Source organism: Amaranthus tricolor, chromosome 14 (assembly GCF_026212465.1).
Source record: "Amaranthus tricolor cultivar Red isolate AtriRed21 chromosome 14, ASM2621246v1, whole genome shotgun sequence".
NCBI lineage: Eukaryota > Viridiplantae > Streptophyta > Magnoliopsida > Caryophyllales > Amaranthaceae > Amaranthus > Amaranthus tricolor.
The window spans coordinates 512,494-532,442 of record NC_080060.1 but is presented as its reverse complement, the minus strand read 5'-3'; the positions used below and the strand labels follow the sequence as shown (position 1 = coordinate 532,442).

General features: G+C 35.2%; 1 protein-coding gene across 1 annotated transcript; it reads right to left on the bottom strand.

Annotated features, from left to right (window-relative positions):
• Positions 1-7,253: 7,253 nt before the first annotated feature.
• Positions 7,254-8,715, bottom strand: LOC130800171 (probable aspartic proteinase GIP2). The gene has a single exon (XM_057663561.1). It carries the CDS (start codon positions 8,704-8,706, stop codon positions 7,453-7,455), a length of 1,254 nt encoding a protein of 417 aa, XP_057519544.1. The 5' UTR covers positions 8,707-8,715; the 3' UTR covers positions 7,254-7,452.
• Between the last annotated feature and the right edge of the window lie 11,234 nt (positions 8,716-19,949).

Sequence of the window (19,949 nt, the reverse complement as noted above, 5' to 3'; positions counted from 1 at the left end):
AATTTAACCAAGTCCGCACTAATCTTCTCATGAATAAAGAACTCCCTGATGTGAGTGAAGTTTATCGCATGCTCCTCCAAGAAGAGAGTCATAAAGATCTCAGTAAACCTCAACTTCTTGTGGAACCTATGGCATTTATTACTGATAAATGGAAGACTCATCACATTGGCAAGAATAATCATAATAGCCGAAAACCAAATTATTTCTGTGACCATTATAAAATTGCAGGATACAGTATTTCTAGGTGTTTTAAGTTACATGGTTATTCTAATAAAGCCAAACCCACTTCTAACAAAAGCTTTGCTGCTCTTGCTCATCATAATGAAGACAATGCAGATGCACATAGTCCTAGTACTCCTTTAGGATTAACACCTGAACAATATACTACTCTGATTTCACTCCTTGACAAAACCGAACCCTAAACCAGTTCTAATGCTTCTGCTGTGTCTGAGAGTTCTTCAAATCTTGCAGGTTCTTTTTCACTATCTACTATTTTTTCGAACACTCAATGGGTTATTGATAGTGTTCAACTGATCATATCTGCAATGACTCAACTCTTTTTATAAATATTAAAGACATTTCACCAATTCATCATAAAATAACAACCCCAGATGGTACCAAGCATGAAGTTATTAAAAAAGGAGATGTTGAAATATGCGCTCGAACTTTACTAAAAGATGTTTTTTTACCTACTTTTCTATCAATTGTAAATGGATTGTAATAATTTATTGCTATAATTAAATATTTTATTAAGAGCAACTAGAAAATTTATTAACGATATTTTAGTCACATATACAATTTTTTTTTATTTTTTTAGTTGTATATTATTTTTTTTATGCAGTTCAATACATAAGTTTAATTATTTATCTATAAAATTAGAAATAGTTAACATTATAAAAAATAGATTTATACAAATAAATAAGATTGAACATGACTATATATTTATTTATATGTTTTCCGTATTATATAAAATATATAAGATAATAAAAAGTAAGATTGTATTGTAAATAAAGCATTTATAGAACGGAGAAAATATAAAATACCGTAGTATATAATAACTTAAATCATAATACTTTTTTTTATAAGTAAATATTTTATTAATAAAGACATATGAACAATAATTCCAACCGCCGACATAAAAAACTTTGTAGGAAAAAAGTCATAGGAAAGAAGAATTGTGGTTTAATCATATGTCAAAAGAGTCATATACCAACAGTCCATAAGGACAAATTTGTCCTAGTCTTTTTAATATTGGACTTGAATTAATTTATAATCAACAATCGTCTCCTCAAACCAACTAACCAGGGACAACAAGACAACAAAGACATCTTTTCTAAAGTCCTCTGAAACTTTTTTTTAAATAACATAAAAAATCGGTAATTACATGACAATAATGTTGTATGTGGAAGAATTTAATTTTTAAGGATCGAATACCAAAATTGGTAATTACAGGACATCAAATTTAAATGATAGCACATGATGTATCGTTTTATACATAGGTTATTTGAAGACGTTTTGTGGATTGCCGTTTTTGCGCAACTAATATACAAACGTATAACTGTATAAGCTACAATTTGACCTAGTGCTCGACCAGTCAATGTAAAGACTAAACTGGCCCTGCCTGAATGTTGATGCTAGTAGAATTCATATTTAAGGATCTCGTCCAATTTTAAAAAGGTTGCGTAATCAGATAAATGCTGATAAAAAAGTAAGATATGACGTATGCATGAGAAAAATATATAATAGTCGTGGTTATACGATCCTAACATCTGGGTGAAGAATAACTAATATATAATTTGTATATTTTGTTGTTGAACATTTCTTTATGTATTTTGAATTAGTGATTATGCATTGTTGGTTTAGAATATGAAATAGAAGTTTGATGGTATATCTAAATGACTATTTAAATCTAGAAAATTATATATTAATATAAGGTGTTGCAGAATAAATATAAAAAGAAAAAAAAACTTAAAATAGAGAAAGCTTTTGTCAATTATAATGACTTTGAATACTCATGTTAGACTAAGTTAAGCCACAATCGTTGACATCGATTTTGACCCTCTAATTTCAAAAACCCAGATATTCATACGGGTTTAAAAACAATTGCTATGATATTAGTAATTAGAACTTGTACAAATTTTTGTGATTAGGCCCACTTAAACCTCACTTTGCCCCTTTTTTAAAGATTAGAATAGTAGTTAAGAATGTGATTGTCCCTAACTACTTCCAAGTATAAAAGAATAAAGATTTAAGAACAAGCTTCATTACTTATAGTGTTATGTACTTAATTAATACCTTGAAAATGAGATCTTATATTATTCCCAAAAGAAGCTTGTGTTTATATTTTGCAATCTCTTTCATTCTACTTGCTAATTTTACACCATTATTATTGCAGACTTGTGCTTTATTTGTTAACGGTAAGTCGGTAATATCTTTTTTTTTCTTCTTTTAACTTTTATTATTATTATAGAGTATTAATTAAATTTTAATTATAATTCTATAATAATTTTTCAATGGCTAATATGTATCTCAATTCTTATTTTATGAATATTTTATCGTATGTTTTTGTTTGTCTAGAATTAGATAATGGTTAATTAAAAGGATGGCAACTAATTAAAGGCGAATCTGATGATTGGAAGATTGTTAACACTTACACAAACATATTTTGCTCATAATTTGCAAATAACAAAATGTAATTGAACGTAATTTTAGATTTTAGGAGCTCGTAATTTATATTTTGCTCAGGACCTTTGAAATTTCGGAGACGGCACTTATTTACTGCATATGATGCTAGTACTATATGGTACAATATTAGAAGTTTAACTTTCAAGTTGTATTATTTTCTTGACAATTTATTTGAAGTGTATTTTTAGAAACGTGTTTAATTCGATTAAATAATATACTGTATATCAATCTATATTGTATATCACTTATACACGTGTGTTGCATTGTTTTGATTATGATTTAAGATGGTGAACCAAGATGGCGCATAACCAAGGACAAAACTGGAGATTGGAGAATTGTTGGCTCAAAGTTTAGCGACCATAAAAATTTGGTCGCAAGTGTTAGAAATTCGGCACCCATTTGGCGACGAAGCCTTAGATATCCAGACCCTTCCAATTCAATACCTTCTCCTCAGCGAGCTATAAGAAAGGGAATTTTACAAAGAAACACATTTTAAAATCCCTTTTTTGTAAAGAAACACCTTTTATAATTTTTTTTGTAAAAAAAAAACACCTTTTAAGAGACTTTTTATTAAAAAAAACACCTTAAATCAGTTTCCGGTGACTTTTGTCAACTTTCCGGCGTTGACTTTTGAGCTCAAATGACATAGTCAACGCCGGAAAGTTGACAAAAGTCACCGAAAACTGATTTAAGGTGTTTTTTTTAAAAAAAGTCTCTTAAAAGGTGTTTTTTTTACAAAAAACATTATAAAAGTACAAAAAAAGGGTTTTAAAAGGTGTTTCTTTGTAAATTTTCCTAAAATATAATAACTATCGGCGAGACGGAGCAAGAAATAATTATTCTTAATACATCATGTTTTTTCGATTTTATTTATTTTGGAATATATCTTTATAATATATGAATTTAATTGGTGTAAATGTAAAAATTTATTTTGCTATATTTCTTTATAATATAGAAATTTAATTAGTGCAAATGTAGCAATTTATTTTGCTATATCTCTTTATAATATATGAATTTAATTTGTGTAAATGTAGCAAAATAAGTAGAATAAAAATGTTTCAGTTCTTCCTTTTAGTCAAAAAAGTTTATGATAAGGAAAATTTGCAAAGAAACATCTTATAAAACCAGTTTTTTTTGTAAAAAAACTCTTTTTAAAATTTATTTAAAAAAAACACCTTTTAGACTTTTTATTAAAAAAAAACACCTTAAATTAGTTTCTGGTGACTTTTATCAACTTTCAGGCGTTGACTATGCCATTTGAACTCAAAAATCAACGCTTGAAAGTTGACAATTCTATTTTCATTTTCTTTCTGGCGGAATCTTAGATCTGGAGACCCAAATGAAAAACAATCACCTTTAAAGGCACCAAATATTAATCACAACTAGTCTGAAGATAATCCAATATAATAATATAAGATGGGACGAGCAATCAACTTTGGCTAACATTTTTGTCTTCAACATCTCACACAATTCAAATAAATAATTAGCAATTAAATGTAATCCTCTAAGTTAAATCGAAACGACTTCATAAATATACCGCATTGATTACTCTAATACAATAATAAATTATCACAATGTAAAATTGTAAGTGTACTTTCCTTTTGTTCTACATATTTCTTATACACTATATCAAAATTCTCGGCACATGTAAAATTTTGATTAATGTCAATTAGTTGACAATAGTAATTTATTTTCAAAAAATAAAACTATAATTCCAGTAGTTTAATTAGAAATTTTATACTTTGGAAATATGACACGGAGTATAAGGTTATTAATTTGGGAATCCTTGATATGACGTTTTTGGATGATATTTGTAAGAGCATATACAATGACCTATTTTTTTTTCTTTTTATGTCCTTTTATAACCTTTTAAGTTCTCCTCCTAATGTGATTAAGTCCTTTAAAAAAGAGGATAATAATGTATCCTCTCTGCAACGAGGAGTGATTTTAGATAATTTTTTTATTTTCCAAGACTCATTCACACGACTAGTATTTTATTTTTATTTTTTTAAATTTTTCTTTTTTTTACCCAATCATATATTGACATGTGTTATGTATTTATTGGCTTTTATTTTTAGTGTATGTTTTACTTAGAAAAACTACTTATATGATAATATAAAAAAAATTGGCAAATCAAAAAAAAAAATTATCAATAGTTCAGATTTTTTTTCCTCTATAAAATGAACCTAAATTTACATATTTTACATTCACATTAAATTTTGTCATTTTCTCTCACTAGATATAATTAGTATAATTATTTCATATTAGAGCTTACTTTTTCATATTGACATCACCAAAGCAATATTATAAAATTAATATAAAAACTTAAAAAATATAAAAATATTAAAAATTTGTATGGCGAGGTATATATAAAGTAGGAAAGAGAAAAAATAAAAGGATAAAAAAGAATACTTGAATGTTAGGAAAAATTTTAAGAGGAAAATGATGAAAATAGTAAAACATAATGTGGATAAAAGAGATGATAATGTGTCAAATGGAGAAAGAAAGATAAATATTTAAAAGGATATACCATTATACATCTTTAATCTCTCCCTCGAGTGTGTACGACCATAACTTGCCAGCTACCTCTCCCCTCTATGAACTCCAACTTCGTGCGGAATGTTGGATTTATGTCCATAAAATCATGACCATGTATATACTTTAACTTTTGTATTTTTATTTAATTAAAGAATAACTATGAAGTTGATGCATCATTATTACTTTTTAGGAAAAAATTTTGACGGATAATATTACATTTACAACTTTGAGGTGGATGATGTCACTGAGATTTTCTTTTATATTATATTTAACACTAATTAATGCTAATTTTAAAATTTAAAGGACCAATTTTAAGATCTTAAAGACCAATTCTAAGGCTTTGAATTGACATTTTAAGTCACAAGTTCGACAATTTCAAGACCTACAAGACTAATTTAAAGATTTAAAAGAGACTAATTTCAAGATTAAAAAGATCAATTTCTAAAATTCTCATTTCAACTTTAAACTAAGATGACTTAAATATTAGAATTTATATAATAAAAACTTAGAAATTGACTTTTTAAGTGTTAAACTTGGACTTTTAAGTTTTAAAATTAGTTTTTTAATTCTTAAAATTGGAATGATAAAATTTAAACCAATCGCGGAGCTTAGACCATCTCACAAGAAACTCATTGCTTCTTAAAAGAGATATATATAGTGCTCCCTCTGTTCCTTTTTATCCACTTTAAATTTTCCACTTTATGAGAGAGAAATTTAAATTTAATTTTGAAAGTATATATTCAAGACATAATATATTTATATTGAATCTGGTTAAAATCGTCTTGATGCAAATAATTTTAATACATAATTTTACAATTTTTTATTAAGCATATAATGAGATATAGAGACTCAAAATTTACGTTAAAATGAGTAAAAAAATGAAGTGGAAAAAAAAAAGGAAGGGAGTATATTAAAAGTTTAACCATTTGCAACTTCGTAGTTGAACTAGTGTTAAATCATTAGATCCAAAGTTCAAACATTACTTACAATACCGAAACTTTAAACATTTAATCTAGAGTGGGAGAGATAGCCATAAAATTCGGTTTTACTTCATTGTTTAGAGTTAGATTAGTGTGTAATGCTAAAAACAAATGAACAAAATCTTTCAATTGAGTTGTTCTTTCTCGTATGTTTTTGCATTTTGATTTTTTTAATACGACTTTGTTGTTTGAATCACCTACTTAAGTACATTTTACTTCAATATGTTCATTAAAATGTTTTGATGAGTTTCGAATACTATATTTCAATTCAAGTAAATTTATAGTTGTATATATACATAAAATTCTTACTAATCTGATTTGATTTTTATATACAACTAATAATTTAGGATTTGTGTGTATATAAAATACATATATACAACTCTCTTGTTTCATACTGATTCCTCCATTTAAATTTTTTTAAAAAAAAACTCTCACTATTCTAGTCAATTGCACAAATTAAAAAAAAGGTGTGAAAAGGGAGAGTAATATGTCTTACCAGTTACCACATTTGTTTGATGTCACTTGTTTCTGTCAAATTGTATCATGTATGGTATAACGTCTACAAGGGGATTGGTAAATACGAGGAAGATTGGAAACTGATAAGAGATTTAACACAAGTGGCAATTTCCAAAGTCCAAAGTTATTCCAATGAAAATTCACTCTATTAATATTACATCCATTTTAAAATACTCAAAATAGTCGCAGTTATTAGACATCATCATTATCCAATTCAGTGTCTCCCACTCATAGAAAACTAAGGACATGATTTGGAGAGAAAAATATGGCGGCAACTCATACCTATAAAGGAGAGCGCGGCCAAAGAAGTTCCCGACTCGAGAAAGTATAATGAAACGAGAAAATATATATTAAATAGACCATGGTGACTCATCATTACTCTTTTATCGTTAGATTAATGAATCATATTAACCGGGTTATTTTCATGTTAGTATTACAATCATATCTAAAAACAATAATAGGGAAAATTCAGAATAAATTAAAATAAAAATTAGCCAATCTTAGTGACGGAAAATATATCAGATGAGCACTAAAATAAATCAATAAGTTGTGGCAATCAATTGCAAACACAATGAAATTCAAAGTTGCATAATATAATAAAAACCACACGATTATCAAGATCTAAGATTAATCCTCATTATAATATTAAAATTTGACAAACTAAAATTTCATTCGGTCATATTATCATAATACTTAATTTTTATATTCAATCACATGACCTCGAAAATTAAAATCAGATTCCTTTGAAGGTAGAGCAACTTGTACGCTTACGAAGAAGCGAAGACGTAACTCCAAGCATAGAAGACTCAAGATCAAACTCAACCAAATTATCTTCCATTTGCTTACCACCTATTACTATTGATGTTGTTGGTTCGGACCCACCATCTACAAACCCTAAACACCAAACACTCTTAGAAACCTTAACCATTGAGTTGGCCCCATAAATCCTCCATCTAGCATTCTTATTATGTAACAACGGACTTTTACCATCCAATATAAAATCAATAATCGGCACTATTGGACCTAATTTAGAATCAATTACATTACTGAAGCAAGCTCCAAAAGGCGCAACTGAAGCAACTCTAGTCATTTTCATTCTATTCGCCTTAGTAACAAAAACATTAATGAGAGCCTTATAAATGTCAGTTTGTAACACGGTATAAGAGTCGAAAGTACTAATTTTAGTACCTCCAATTCCATTCTTATCGAAGGACAACAGCGAGGTACTAAACCGTGCTGATGTCCCATCAACTTTGATCGATTTTACCTTTATGAAATGTTCGATCGAACTTTCTCCCCTACTTGAAATAGGTGAAGTACTATTTGGATTAATTATAAGTGGGGTTTTGATTAGAGATTTGGATATATAATCCGGGCTACTACCAAAGTACATAGCCCCATTATAACCAAATGAAGAGGTACTAGGAAGACAAAGGGAAAATTTACGAGGTACTTTTAAGGTAGAGGAGATTTGGGAGTGTAAGGAAAGGGGAACTCTTGCAAGGGATACTACCCCTTTAGTGTGAGGAGATAAGCCCTTCAGGGGGCCTTTATCGGCGCAAGTAAAAGGGAACTTTCGCAAATAAATCTTTTCAAGTGTTTGTTTGTACAAACTTGTTGTGTCCTCGTAAAGACTATCCCCATAAAGCCCGTCGCCCCATGGTGTGTAAGCTAAAGCGCCACAAGCGCTTCCGCTACAGAAGGACGTGGGGCCGGTGTAGAGACTACATTTGGGTGAATCACAGGGAATTTCTTGCGAGGATCGGGTTTTGTATCCATATAGATTGCAAGCAAACCACGAAAATTTGTTACCAAGATCGATCGATAAATAGACACGAGTTGAAGGAGAAGTTCCTACTTGAAATGTGGTGTAGTATTGGGATTTAGTGTTGTCTTTTATAATTGGAAGGACAAATGATGCATTGGAGGAATGAAGGAAAAGAAAAGAGATGATTAGAAGATAGGTTAGGGGAATTAGTGAAGCCATTTGATTCGTATTGAGATGGGTTTTGTAGGATGTAAATATGTGCATTTACAGGCAATATTAACATGAGATCAAGTGCAAGTTGAAGATAGTGACAACTATTAATGAGCTTTATTCTATTTTTTATATTTGGCCATTCTTAAATTAGATTCTCGCAAATCTCAACATTTTATTATGTTTATTCTCTTATTAAAGTATATAATATATATTTAGGGTTATTCGAGTCTAATTATCAGTGTAAATCTTTTTAATTGAGTTGGTTTCTTAACATAGTATCAGAAGCCAACGTGATAAAAAATGGCCGTGGGTTATTTGAATCACTGCCACCCCTCATTTACCCCAAAAAATATGTTACATACTCTACAATTACGTTATATTTACAACTGATTATAATATATTTTCACATAATAAGTGACTATTAAATACAAGTATTTCGAAATAAAGGTAAATATTTCAGATAAATGAAATTTCTACAATTACTATAAATACTAAGTTTTCATCTGGTTTTTACACTATATTTAATGCACCGAATCATTCTTTAACCTTCCTAGTCATGTTACGTAATCACAAATAATAAATAGGTATTCTAATATCAAGTCAACTTTCAAATCGATCGTAAAAATATCATATTTAAGGCAATTATTATTAATAATAATGATGATAATAACAATAATATTAAGAATTTTATAAAAAAAAATTATTGTGAATAATTCAACCTATTTTTAATTACCTACCAATAATTCCACCTTTTGAAATTTTTTTAATAATCTAACCTTTGCTTTCAGTTTGTTGCCGATGGACCCTTCAAAGAAATGACCTACTATATTAGGTTACCTCTCATCTTCTTCCTTCTTTATAATAATTCAATCTATTTTCCATTACCTACCAATAATCCCACCTTTAAAATTTTGTTCAATAATCCAACCTTTAGAAATTGTTATTATTTTTCATGCTTAAGAAGTTGATCATTGCATAAATAGTAATTGTCTTTACATACATATCCCATCAACTAGGGGTATTCAAAAATCAGACTCGCTTGACCCGACTCGCCGACCCGCTTGACCCGACCCACTGACACACATCTTAAATGGCGGGTCAATTCTTTTAAAAAATAATATAATTTGGGTCGGGTACCCGACCCGCCTTAACCAGGTTGGGTCATGGGTCACAAAATATATTGAGTCGGATACTCGCCAACCCGTTATATATTATCTTTATCAAGTTGAAATTTACACGTTAAAATTTTATAATCAATATAATTATAAAAAATTAATATAGTCGTAAGTTTTTCACTCGCCTTCAAAGTAAAATACCCCTTTAATTCTATTGCAAAGAGAAATTGTATTTTGAAAAGTGTGGATTTTTTGATAATAATTGAAGAGAAAATGCGAAAGAAATTAAAAGAGACTTAACATGAGATATGTTGGATTATAATAAACTAGTGACAAAAAGAAATTGAGTATTTAGCTTCTTGAAGGGTTCGTTGGCAACAAAATGAAAATAAAGGTTATATTATAAAAAAGAATTCAAAAGGTGGGATTATTGACTGGTAATGGGAAATAGGTTGGATTATTATATAGAAGGAAAAGATGAGAGGTAACTTGATATAAAATGTCATTTTCTAGAGGGTCTATTGGCAACAAACTGAAAGCAAATGTTGAATTATTAAAAAAATTTTAAAAGGTAAAATTATTGACAGATAATTAAAAATAGGTTGAATTATTTACAACAATTTTTCCCAAAATAAACTATTTTTTACAACAAATTTAATCGGCTAGTACGTACTCTATTTGCAAGTCAAAAAGTCAATATAAAATATTTCAAGTGGCTTGCATTTACTGATTTACACCCATTATCTATTCGTATTATGTACTAGTTGGTTCCTTTAAATTAGCATAAAAAGGAATTAAAGTGTTGTCTTATAAAGGAAAGGAAAGTGAATATTAATTTAGTTATAAATGAAAAAAGCGAATAAAGTATATGAAAGAAATTTAAAAATAATCAAATTTATAAATTGTATTTGTCATGGTATCATTTATTTATTTATTTATTTATTTTAATTATTTATGTCATATTACTTTATTACCCCTTGACTTTTCGCATTGACTTTGACTTTCGGTCAACGGGCCTTTTTCTGAATTTTCCATCTCCCTTGAATGGCCCAAAGGCTAGTCACCTCTTATTACCCTAACTCCCTTCCAGAAAAGTAACTTCCCACTTCCCCTTAAATGCATGGTCATCCTTCTTTCATGGGGAACAACTGCCCATACCTCCCACGACCTTCGCCTTCCCCTCTCTGATGTAACTTCCTCCTTGAACATTATAAATAGGGACAGCCATCAGAGAGGAGGGGATCATCTGAAAAACCATCTACAAGAGCCTTACTTGTTCTCTACTTCCATTTCAACTCCATTAGCCTACCGAAATTCTGTAGCATCAACCGCAACCTCTTGCATTCAGTTTATAATCATTTACTACATATCGCCATATCCACGTTCTAACTTGAGCGTCGGAGGGGTTTTCCGGGAGATCACCCCCGGACAAGGCTAACGTGCTGTTTTGCAAGAATTCAAGTCGCTTCCTTCCACGAGTCGCTGCTCTTGATAACACTTCCACTTACAGTATTTCAAGTGTTTTCCACTTCCTCGTTTCATCAACCGAAACAGTTTGGCGCCGTCTGTGGGGAGTAGAATAAGAAGTCATGGCTCCTAAGAAAAATCCGACTCAAACCGCCACCGTGCATAGCACAGATACAGACACTTCTACAAGTCACGCTAATAATCAAGCCGTGACTCGCCGTGATCTGGACATGCTAGCACGGAACCTCATGGCCGCTTTCTCTGAACAACTCCGCGCCGTCATAAATAATGCTCCTACTCAACAACGAGTATTAGAAGATATGGCGGATCAAATAAAAAAATTGCGGGAACGAATCGAACCCCATCAGGAGATACCAAAGTCTCATGAATCTCAAGATGGGAACTCGAGGACTTCCCACTCCAGTAGACGCAATAAGAAGAGGCGGGAGAGATCTAGAACCTACCCGAGCCTCAGCAAAACAGACCTGCGAGATGGCGAATCTAAAACCGCCTCTCGAGACGCCCGCACCTTCCTAGAGAGCAAGAAACAAAAGACGTCTGAAAGCGTCCAATCATTGGTGGATAAAAGAAGGGAAGAAAGAAAGCAAGCCCAAGCCGCGGAGTCTAGCCGCCGCATCACCATGCCGCGGAATGAGGCCGGCAAAAGTAGCCTTTCTGGAAAACTTATACCCATAATCTCTCCACTGGCCCCGGAGATACTAAATACCCCCAGTAATGGGAAGATAAAGATTCCGAACATGGCGGCCTTCGATGGAACGTCCTGCCCGGAGGAACACCTGATGGCCTACAAAAACTTGATGCTGCTGTATACCAATGACCCGTCGTTGTGGTGCAAGTTCTTTCCGACTACTCTTACGGGAGTAGCGCTGACATGGTATACCTCCCTTCCAGGAGGAAGTATACACAACTTTGCCCAACTGGAAGAGAAGTTCCTGGGCCACTTTGTAGCTTCCAGAAGGCAGGAGAAATCAAACTTCCATCTACTCAGCATCACGCAATTGGAAGGGGAATCCATATCATCCTATCTAAAAAAGTTTCATGAGGCGGTGCTGGAGGTAACCGATTTGGAAGAATCGGTTGCATTAAACGCCCTGATCAACGGAATGAAGGCCCAATGGCTGAAGTTCCAGTTGGTCGAAAGTCAAGTGAAGACATACGCGGAGGCCATGAAACAATGCCAAAGCTATGTCACGGCCTCTGAAATATGTCAGGCCCATGATCCTAAAAAACGGAGGTCTGATAAGAAGGACCCCACTGCCAATCACCCCTCAAGGAACAGAGAAGAACAACCATCAAGGAGGGAAAGAAACTACATGCCGCGTCGTCCGGAACCCCCGTCAGATATGGGACCCCCACGACCCCGTCACATATATGTCACTGAAGGGGAGCCCAGGACGAGGAATCTGTTAGATGGAGGCAATGATCCGCTGTTCAACCGGAATAGGAAGGACATATTCTTCGCCATCAGAGATCAATTGCCAACTCCACCTCCTACGGCTACCCCCTCTGATAGGCGCAACTACAATCTGTGGTGTGATTACCACAAAGAGCATGGCCACACTTTGGCCCAATGCCGCGAACTCAAACGTATGCTCCACCAATTGGCGGACGAAGGAAAGTTGTCCAGGTTCATCAACCGAAAGGACTACGACGCTAGAAAGGAAGTAGAAAGAAGGCCATAGAATCCAAGACGCAGATCCCCCAAGAAAGATGAGGCCAGACGCGAAAGTTCCAACACTCAAGGAACTATTAACATGATTTTCGGAGGATATACGGAAGAATATCCTACCATCCGCGCAGCGAGAGATAGCGTCCACACTCTACTAAAAGGGCCCCCGAAGGCCTCAACAAGTGGGCCGATCATGAAGTTCGATGCCACGACCTCCCAAACATTGCAACAACCCCATACGGACCCTCTGGTGGTTACCCTCAAAATTGGGCAAATGAAAGTCAAAAGGGTACTCGTGGATACCGGGAGCACGGCCGATCTCATAACCATGGAGTGCTTAAGAAAGATGAAGTTCGAAGAAAAACACTTGCAACCCCTAGACAAGCCGCTGATTGGATTTGGGGGAAGTCAAGTTATTCCACTTGGCACGATCATCCTCCCCGTGCGGGTGGGAGAAAGAAATGAAAGCAGAACCATGCCCATACGATTTACGGTGGTAGATCTCACCTTTCCCTACAACGCTATCATGGGGCTTCCGCTGATCAACAAAATCAAAGCCGCTATCTTTCCCTATCAGCTCCTGCTACAATTCGAGCGGGATGATGGTCCTCAAAGGGGATCAGGTGACGGCACGCCAATGCCTCATCAACACCTTAAAGCGAGGAACTTCCACTACCCCCTCTAAAAGGGAAAGGGAAGAGCAGTCACCTAGCGTCATGAGCGTGTACCTAGAGAGCCCCAACCCGCAAGAAAGGCCTTGCCCCGTAGAACGATACGAGGAAGTGGACATATTCGGAGGAAAACGCATCAAAATAGGCAAGGATCTCCCTGCCCCGATTAGGCAAGATATCGTTGCCACCCTTACAGAGTTCCGCGACGTCTTCGCTTTTTCCACGGAAGAGATGCCTGGCATCCCTACAAACGTCATGTGCCATAAACTCGATATAAAATCAGGCTACAAACCCGTGAAGCAAAAGCTGCGACATCAGGGAAAAGAGCGGATAGAGGCCGCCCGAGAGGAAGTGGAGAAATTGCTAAAAGCGGGATTCATCAAAGAGTGCAAGTACTCTGACTGGCTCTCAAACGTCGTCCTCGTGAAAAAAGCAAACGGCAAGTGGAGGATGTGCGTTGACTTCACAGACCTGAATAAAGCCTGCCCCAAAGACGATTATCCTCTTCCTAAGATAGATCGTCTGGTTGACTCCACGGCAGGCCACGCTCTACTGAGTTTCATGGATGCAAACGCCGGCTACCATCAGATCCCTTTGGCCATAGAAGACCAGCCACATACGGCCTTCATCACAAATGCCGGAGTATACTGTTACAAGGTTATGCCCTTCGGGCTAAAGAATGCTGGAGCTACCTACCAGAGAATGGTCAATAAGGTCTTCCAATCTCAAATAGGCCGAAATTTTGAAGTATACGTGGATGATATGATCACTAAAAGCAAACAAGCGTCCCAACATGCCGCGGACTTACGCGAAACGTTCAACACCCTCCGGAAACATCAAATGAGACTCAACCCTGAAAAGTGCGTGTTTGGGGTCACCGGTGGGAAATGCCTTGGTTTCCTCGTTGACGAAAGAGGAATAGAAGCTAACCCTGATAAGATAAAGGCAATCTGGGACATGAAGTCCCCAAGATCTGTAAAAGAAGTTCAAAAGCTAACAGGATGCATAGCTGCCTTGGGGAGGTTCTTGTCCAAATCCGCTGATAGATGTTCACCCTTCTTCAAAACCCTTAAACAGAGCAAGTTCGAATAGACAAAAGAGGCCGAGGAATCCTTCCAGCAGTTGAAAGAGCATTTGTCTTCTTTGCCGAAACTAGTCTCGCCATACAACGGGGAGAAACTGGTCTTATATGTCTCGGTCTCCGAATACTCCTTGTCAGGAGTATTGATCGCCGAAAGAGAGAGGAAACAATTCCCCATATACTATGTGAGTCACGCCTTTCGAGGATCAGAAGGAAACTACAGCGAAGTTGAAAAAGTCTTATTTGTAATCGTGATGGCGAGCAGAAAACTGAAACCTTACTTCCAATCCCACCAGATCGTCGTCAGATCCAGCCAACCCTTGAAAAAGATTCTAGAAGGAAAGAATAAATCCAGCCGCGTCACGGATTGGGCTAATCAACTTGCGGATTTCGGCATCGAATACGAACCACGAACGGCGATCAAAGTACAAGCCTTGGCGGATTTCATCGCCGAAAGTACCGTCCCCCAACTTCGTGAGCCTAATCAAGAATGGAAGTTGTATGTAGATGGGTCCTCAACGCAATCAGCAAGCGGGGCTGGTCTCCTCATTGTGTCTTCCGCTGGAGTCCGTATGGAAAGGGCGGTCAGATTCGAGTTCGCGGCATCCAACAATGAGGCCGAATACGAAGCATTACTGATGGGATTGAAAATCTGCTACGAGGCAGGAGCCAAAGTACTGTCCGCGTTTTCTGACTCCCAACTAATAGTTGGACAAGTCAATGGAGAATTTGAAGCCAAAGATGACAGCATGAAAATGTACTTACAGCAAGTAAAAGGATTTGTTCAAAAATTCGACAAGTTCACGTTGATCCACATCCCGAGATCCCAAAATGCACAGGCCGATTCTCTGGCGAAACTCGCCAGCTCAGCAGAAACATCCGCGGCTCGTGACATCATCTGGGAAGTGCTTCCAAACCCCAGTATCAACCACATGGTCAACGCCATTGACAGATCAGAAACGTGGATGGAACCCTACATCGAATTTTTGCAAAACCAGACGCTTCCCCAGGATGAAAATCAAGCAAAAGTGTTCCAGAGGAAGGCTAGATGGTTCGAACTCTACGAGGGAACACTCTACAAAAAGTCATACACTCATCCCCTCTTAAAATGTGTTTCCCCTGAAGAAGGAAATTACATCCTTCGCGAGATACACGAAGGCGGATGCGGTATACATCAGGGTGTACGAACTGTCATTGGAAAAGTACTCCGAAGCGGATATTATTGGCCTTCACTGCGTGAAGACGCGGAAAAATTGATCAAACGATGTCCCGAATGTCAGTACCACTCAAAGATAGGAAGGAAGCCCTCAAATTACTTGACCGTCATGCAAGCCGTTCTACCTTTCGACAAGTGGGGCATGGATCTCCTTGGCTCCTTTCCCCCCGCAAAGGGGCAACGTAAGTTTATCATTGTGGCCATCGATTATTTCACCAAGTATGTAGAAGCAGAAGCCCTTAGCTCAATCACAGACAAGCAAGTCTGTCAGTTTATATGGCGAAATATCATTACAAGATACGGTATTCCTCGCGTGATCATCACTGACAATGGGAGACAGTTTATCTGTACAAACACAACACTATACTGTGGTAAGTTTGGTATTCAAATCCGTTTCAGCTCCGTATCTCGGCCGCAAACAAATGGGCAAGTCGAATCAGCAAACAAAGAGATCCTGAACGGTATCAAAAAGAAGATAGAAGGACTTAAAAGTACTTGGGATGAAGAACTACCCGGCATCCTGTGGGCAAGCCGAACAACCTTCAAAGAAGCAACGGGGCATACCCCATTCTCTCTGGTATACGGATCTGAAGCAGTACTTCCAGTAGAGATAGGCATACCCTCCACAAGGGTCACCTACTACTCACACGACGAGAATGAACAGAGAAAAAGGGAGAACCTGGATCTGCTTCCAGAAACACGGGGGAACGCATTATTAAGGTCCATGGCCCAAAAGCAAAAAATGATTCGCAGCTTCAACCGGCTCGTCAAAACCAAACATATTCATGTAGGGGACTATGTCCTACGCAAAGTCGAGGCCAGAGGGAAGATCGTAGAGAAAGGAAAGCTTGGAGCAAAGTGGGATGGTCCGTTCAAAATCATCCGTATCATCAAGCCTGGAATATTTGAACTGGAAGACATGAAGGGAAAGAAGCTACCCCGCCCATGGAATGGAGATCATTTGAAAAAGTACTTCATTTAAATAAGATTCGCAAGAGGCCAGTCTGATCATTAATGTCATCACAAGTTCATCCCGCGGCATTATCTTAATTATCCAGAATCAGTTGTATTTCATCCCGCGGCATGAGTCGCGTTGTCATTACATTCAATAATAATCGAGATTTCATTTTTCTGATTTATCCGGCTCTAAAAAGTATTCAGTTATATTCTACTTCCGGTAATATTGCAAATCTTATAAAATTCAGTTATGTCAATAAGTCGGACCCTCAGATTGGGGTCCCTAAAGTTCAAAAATATTCTAAGTTATTCACTAAGATGTTTCCCAACCGGGACATCGACAAGTCGGACTCTCAGATTGGGGTCCCTAAGTTCAAAAATATTCTAAGTTATCCACTAAGATGTTTCCCAACCGGGACATCGACAAGTCTGACCCCCAGATTGGGGTCCCAAACTTCAAAAATATTCTAAGTTATTCGATAAAATGTTCCCCAACCGGGACATCGACAAGTCGGACCATCAGATTGGGGTCCCAAGTTCAAAATCATTCCGAATAAATATTTAGCTGAATTTTTCCTGGCCGCAACGTCGACAAGTCGGACCCCATGATAGGGGTCCTGAGTTCAGAAACAGACTAAGTAAATTTTTAAGGTCAACCAGCCGTGACATCGACAAGTCGGACCCTCAAATTGGTTCCAAGGCTGAGATTGTCAAATCTACTAAGTAAATATCTTTTAGCCGTGACCTCAACTAAAGAATGTTTCTCGCCTATTGATGGAAAGAAGCCGCGGCTAATAAAAGAGAAATACTTAAACAAGACGCTCGAATAATCATTAATCATCAAAATAATTCGGCGCACAAAGTGATCATATTCAAGGTTACAAGTTAAAATTACAAAAATTCCTACTTTATATTACAAAAACTAAACATTAGCCAAAAAAGTATCGACGTCCCCCTCAGTGTCCTGGGCCGGCAACGGAGGAGACTCGGCCGCCCCCTCCTCAAGACTTGGAGTGAAGCTCACAAAATCTTCAACATTGAACGGCTCCACTTCAATCCCGGATAGCTCCTTGGACAAACCCTGGAGGTTTCTTCCTCCATCAATGAGGAGATTTGACAAGTCTAGGCATAAACTCTTGTAACACCCCGATATTTTTCCGATATATTAAATGATTTGTTAGTAATATTATTATTTTTATTATTAGTATTCTTTTTAGAAAAATATATTTCTTTATATTATTTATTTTGTTAGTAGATTAAATCATGAGACTTCAACTTTTAAGGCAATTAAAACCATTTTAAGTCCAAACCTTTTTCCTAATCTATCTTTAATTTAAAAAAAAAAATTAAAGTGGGAAGGTGATTGCATTTGGCCGGCCATATGGAGAATTAAGAAGGATTAGTAACTTCTTAGGAAGATTGAAAGATCAAGGAATTATTGCCTTCCATAAGTATTGCCTTAATTTTCCTTAATTGCCTTATTTACCTAATCTCTTAATTTTCATTACATCTTTTCATTCCAAGCCATTGCAAGTAAGAAAAACACTCCCTAAACCCTCAAATTCCCACGCCTAATCCTCCTTTTGGTTCATCAATTTTGGTGTTTTGTTCTTGAGCAATTGTGAGTAATTCTTAATCTAGTTTTTATTTTTAAGTTTTAATTTAAATTTCTATGATTTTTATGTGTGTTATTTTATAGTTTATGATTGTTCATGATTTAAAATTCATGTGTGGAAGTATGATGTTTTTCTATCTAAATTAATGTATGGTTTTTAGGGTTTTGGATATGTTTACATGTGTGTGAAGAATTGTTTGATGAATGATTGAAAAATATATATATATATATATATATATATATATATATACATAAAAAAAAAATGGTTGCTCATATAAAAAAATGTATGTGGTGATGGAAATTAATTTTTATTTTTTTATTGATTAAAAGAAGAAATTTATAATGTTGGTAGAGAAATATACATGTATATATGTGATGTGTTTGTGTGTGTACATTTGTGCAAAAAGAATTATTTTTGAGAAAAAAAAATATATAATTAATTAAAATTTATTTTTGTATGTGATCATGAAAATTATGTAAATTTTATTGTTTAGATTTAATAGGAAATAAAGCATTGAAATTTATATTTTTGTGATAAAAAAATGAAATCCCGTAGGTTTTGAAAATGGTGAAAAAAAATGTGTTTTTGGAGCATTTTTGGCTTTGAAATTAAGTTAAAAATACTTATAATATGTTATAAATTATGAAAATTGGTACCCGGGGGTTTTGACGCCTTCCGGACGCAACGGTGAAGTCGGATTTTTAATTTGACAGTTTTAAGTTGAGTTTCTGGACAGATTGTATAGGCTGTCCTGTTTTGTGTATTTACCATGTTATAGTATGCGATGGATGTTCATGTTGTGTGTAGTATTCTAGGTATGGATGTGATTGTATATGTGTGTTATAGATGATTTGAGGAAAATGTGTATGTGTGCTTATTTCCCGAATACGATTGAACCTTGTAGGAAGTCAATTCGTGACCGGGAATTGATTAAGACGCTTGCGAGTTGGTTATTTTGCTTAAGGTATGTACACGCAGTGTGGTTCGCATTAGTCCGATGTATCATATAATAATGGTATACAAAAGTAAAGCATGGATATATAGTACGGATAGTGTTATCTTTCGAATCAATAATTTTTTTATACATTGTTTGATAAGCAGAGGTAGTATGACCTCACTAACTTTAAAGTGGACGTAGTATGACGTCAATTGGTGGAAATGAATTACTTGCGGTTTATGAGGGCATTATGAGCCACCGCGGGGGTATGCATACTTAACCATAGGCACCGAAGTAAGGCGAGTGTCTATGGTAGAGACTTGCTTAGGGGTTAGCTCCCCCTAACGTATTGTCTCACTTATGGAGTTTGGAGTGTACCGGCAGTATGGCCGGATAGTACAGCAGTATGGCTGACTAACCTTTACATGAAAATAGTTATTCTTAATAAGCATGATCGAAGCGTAAGGTTCTTTGAATTGTCAGTTAATTAATTAAATCT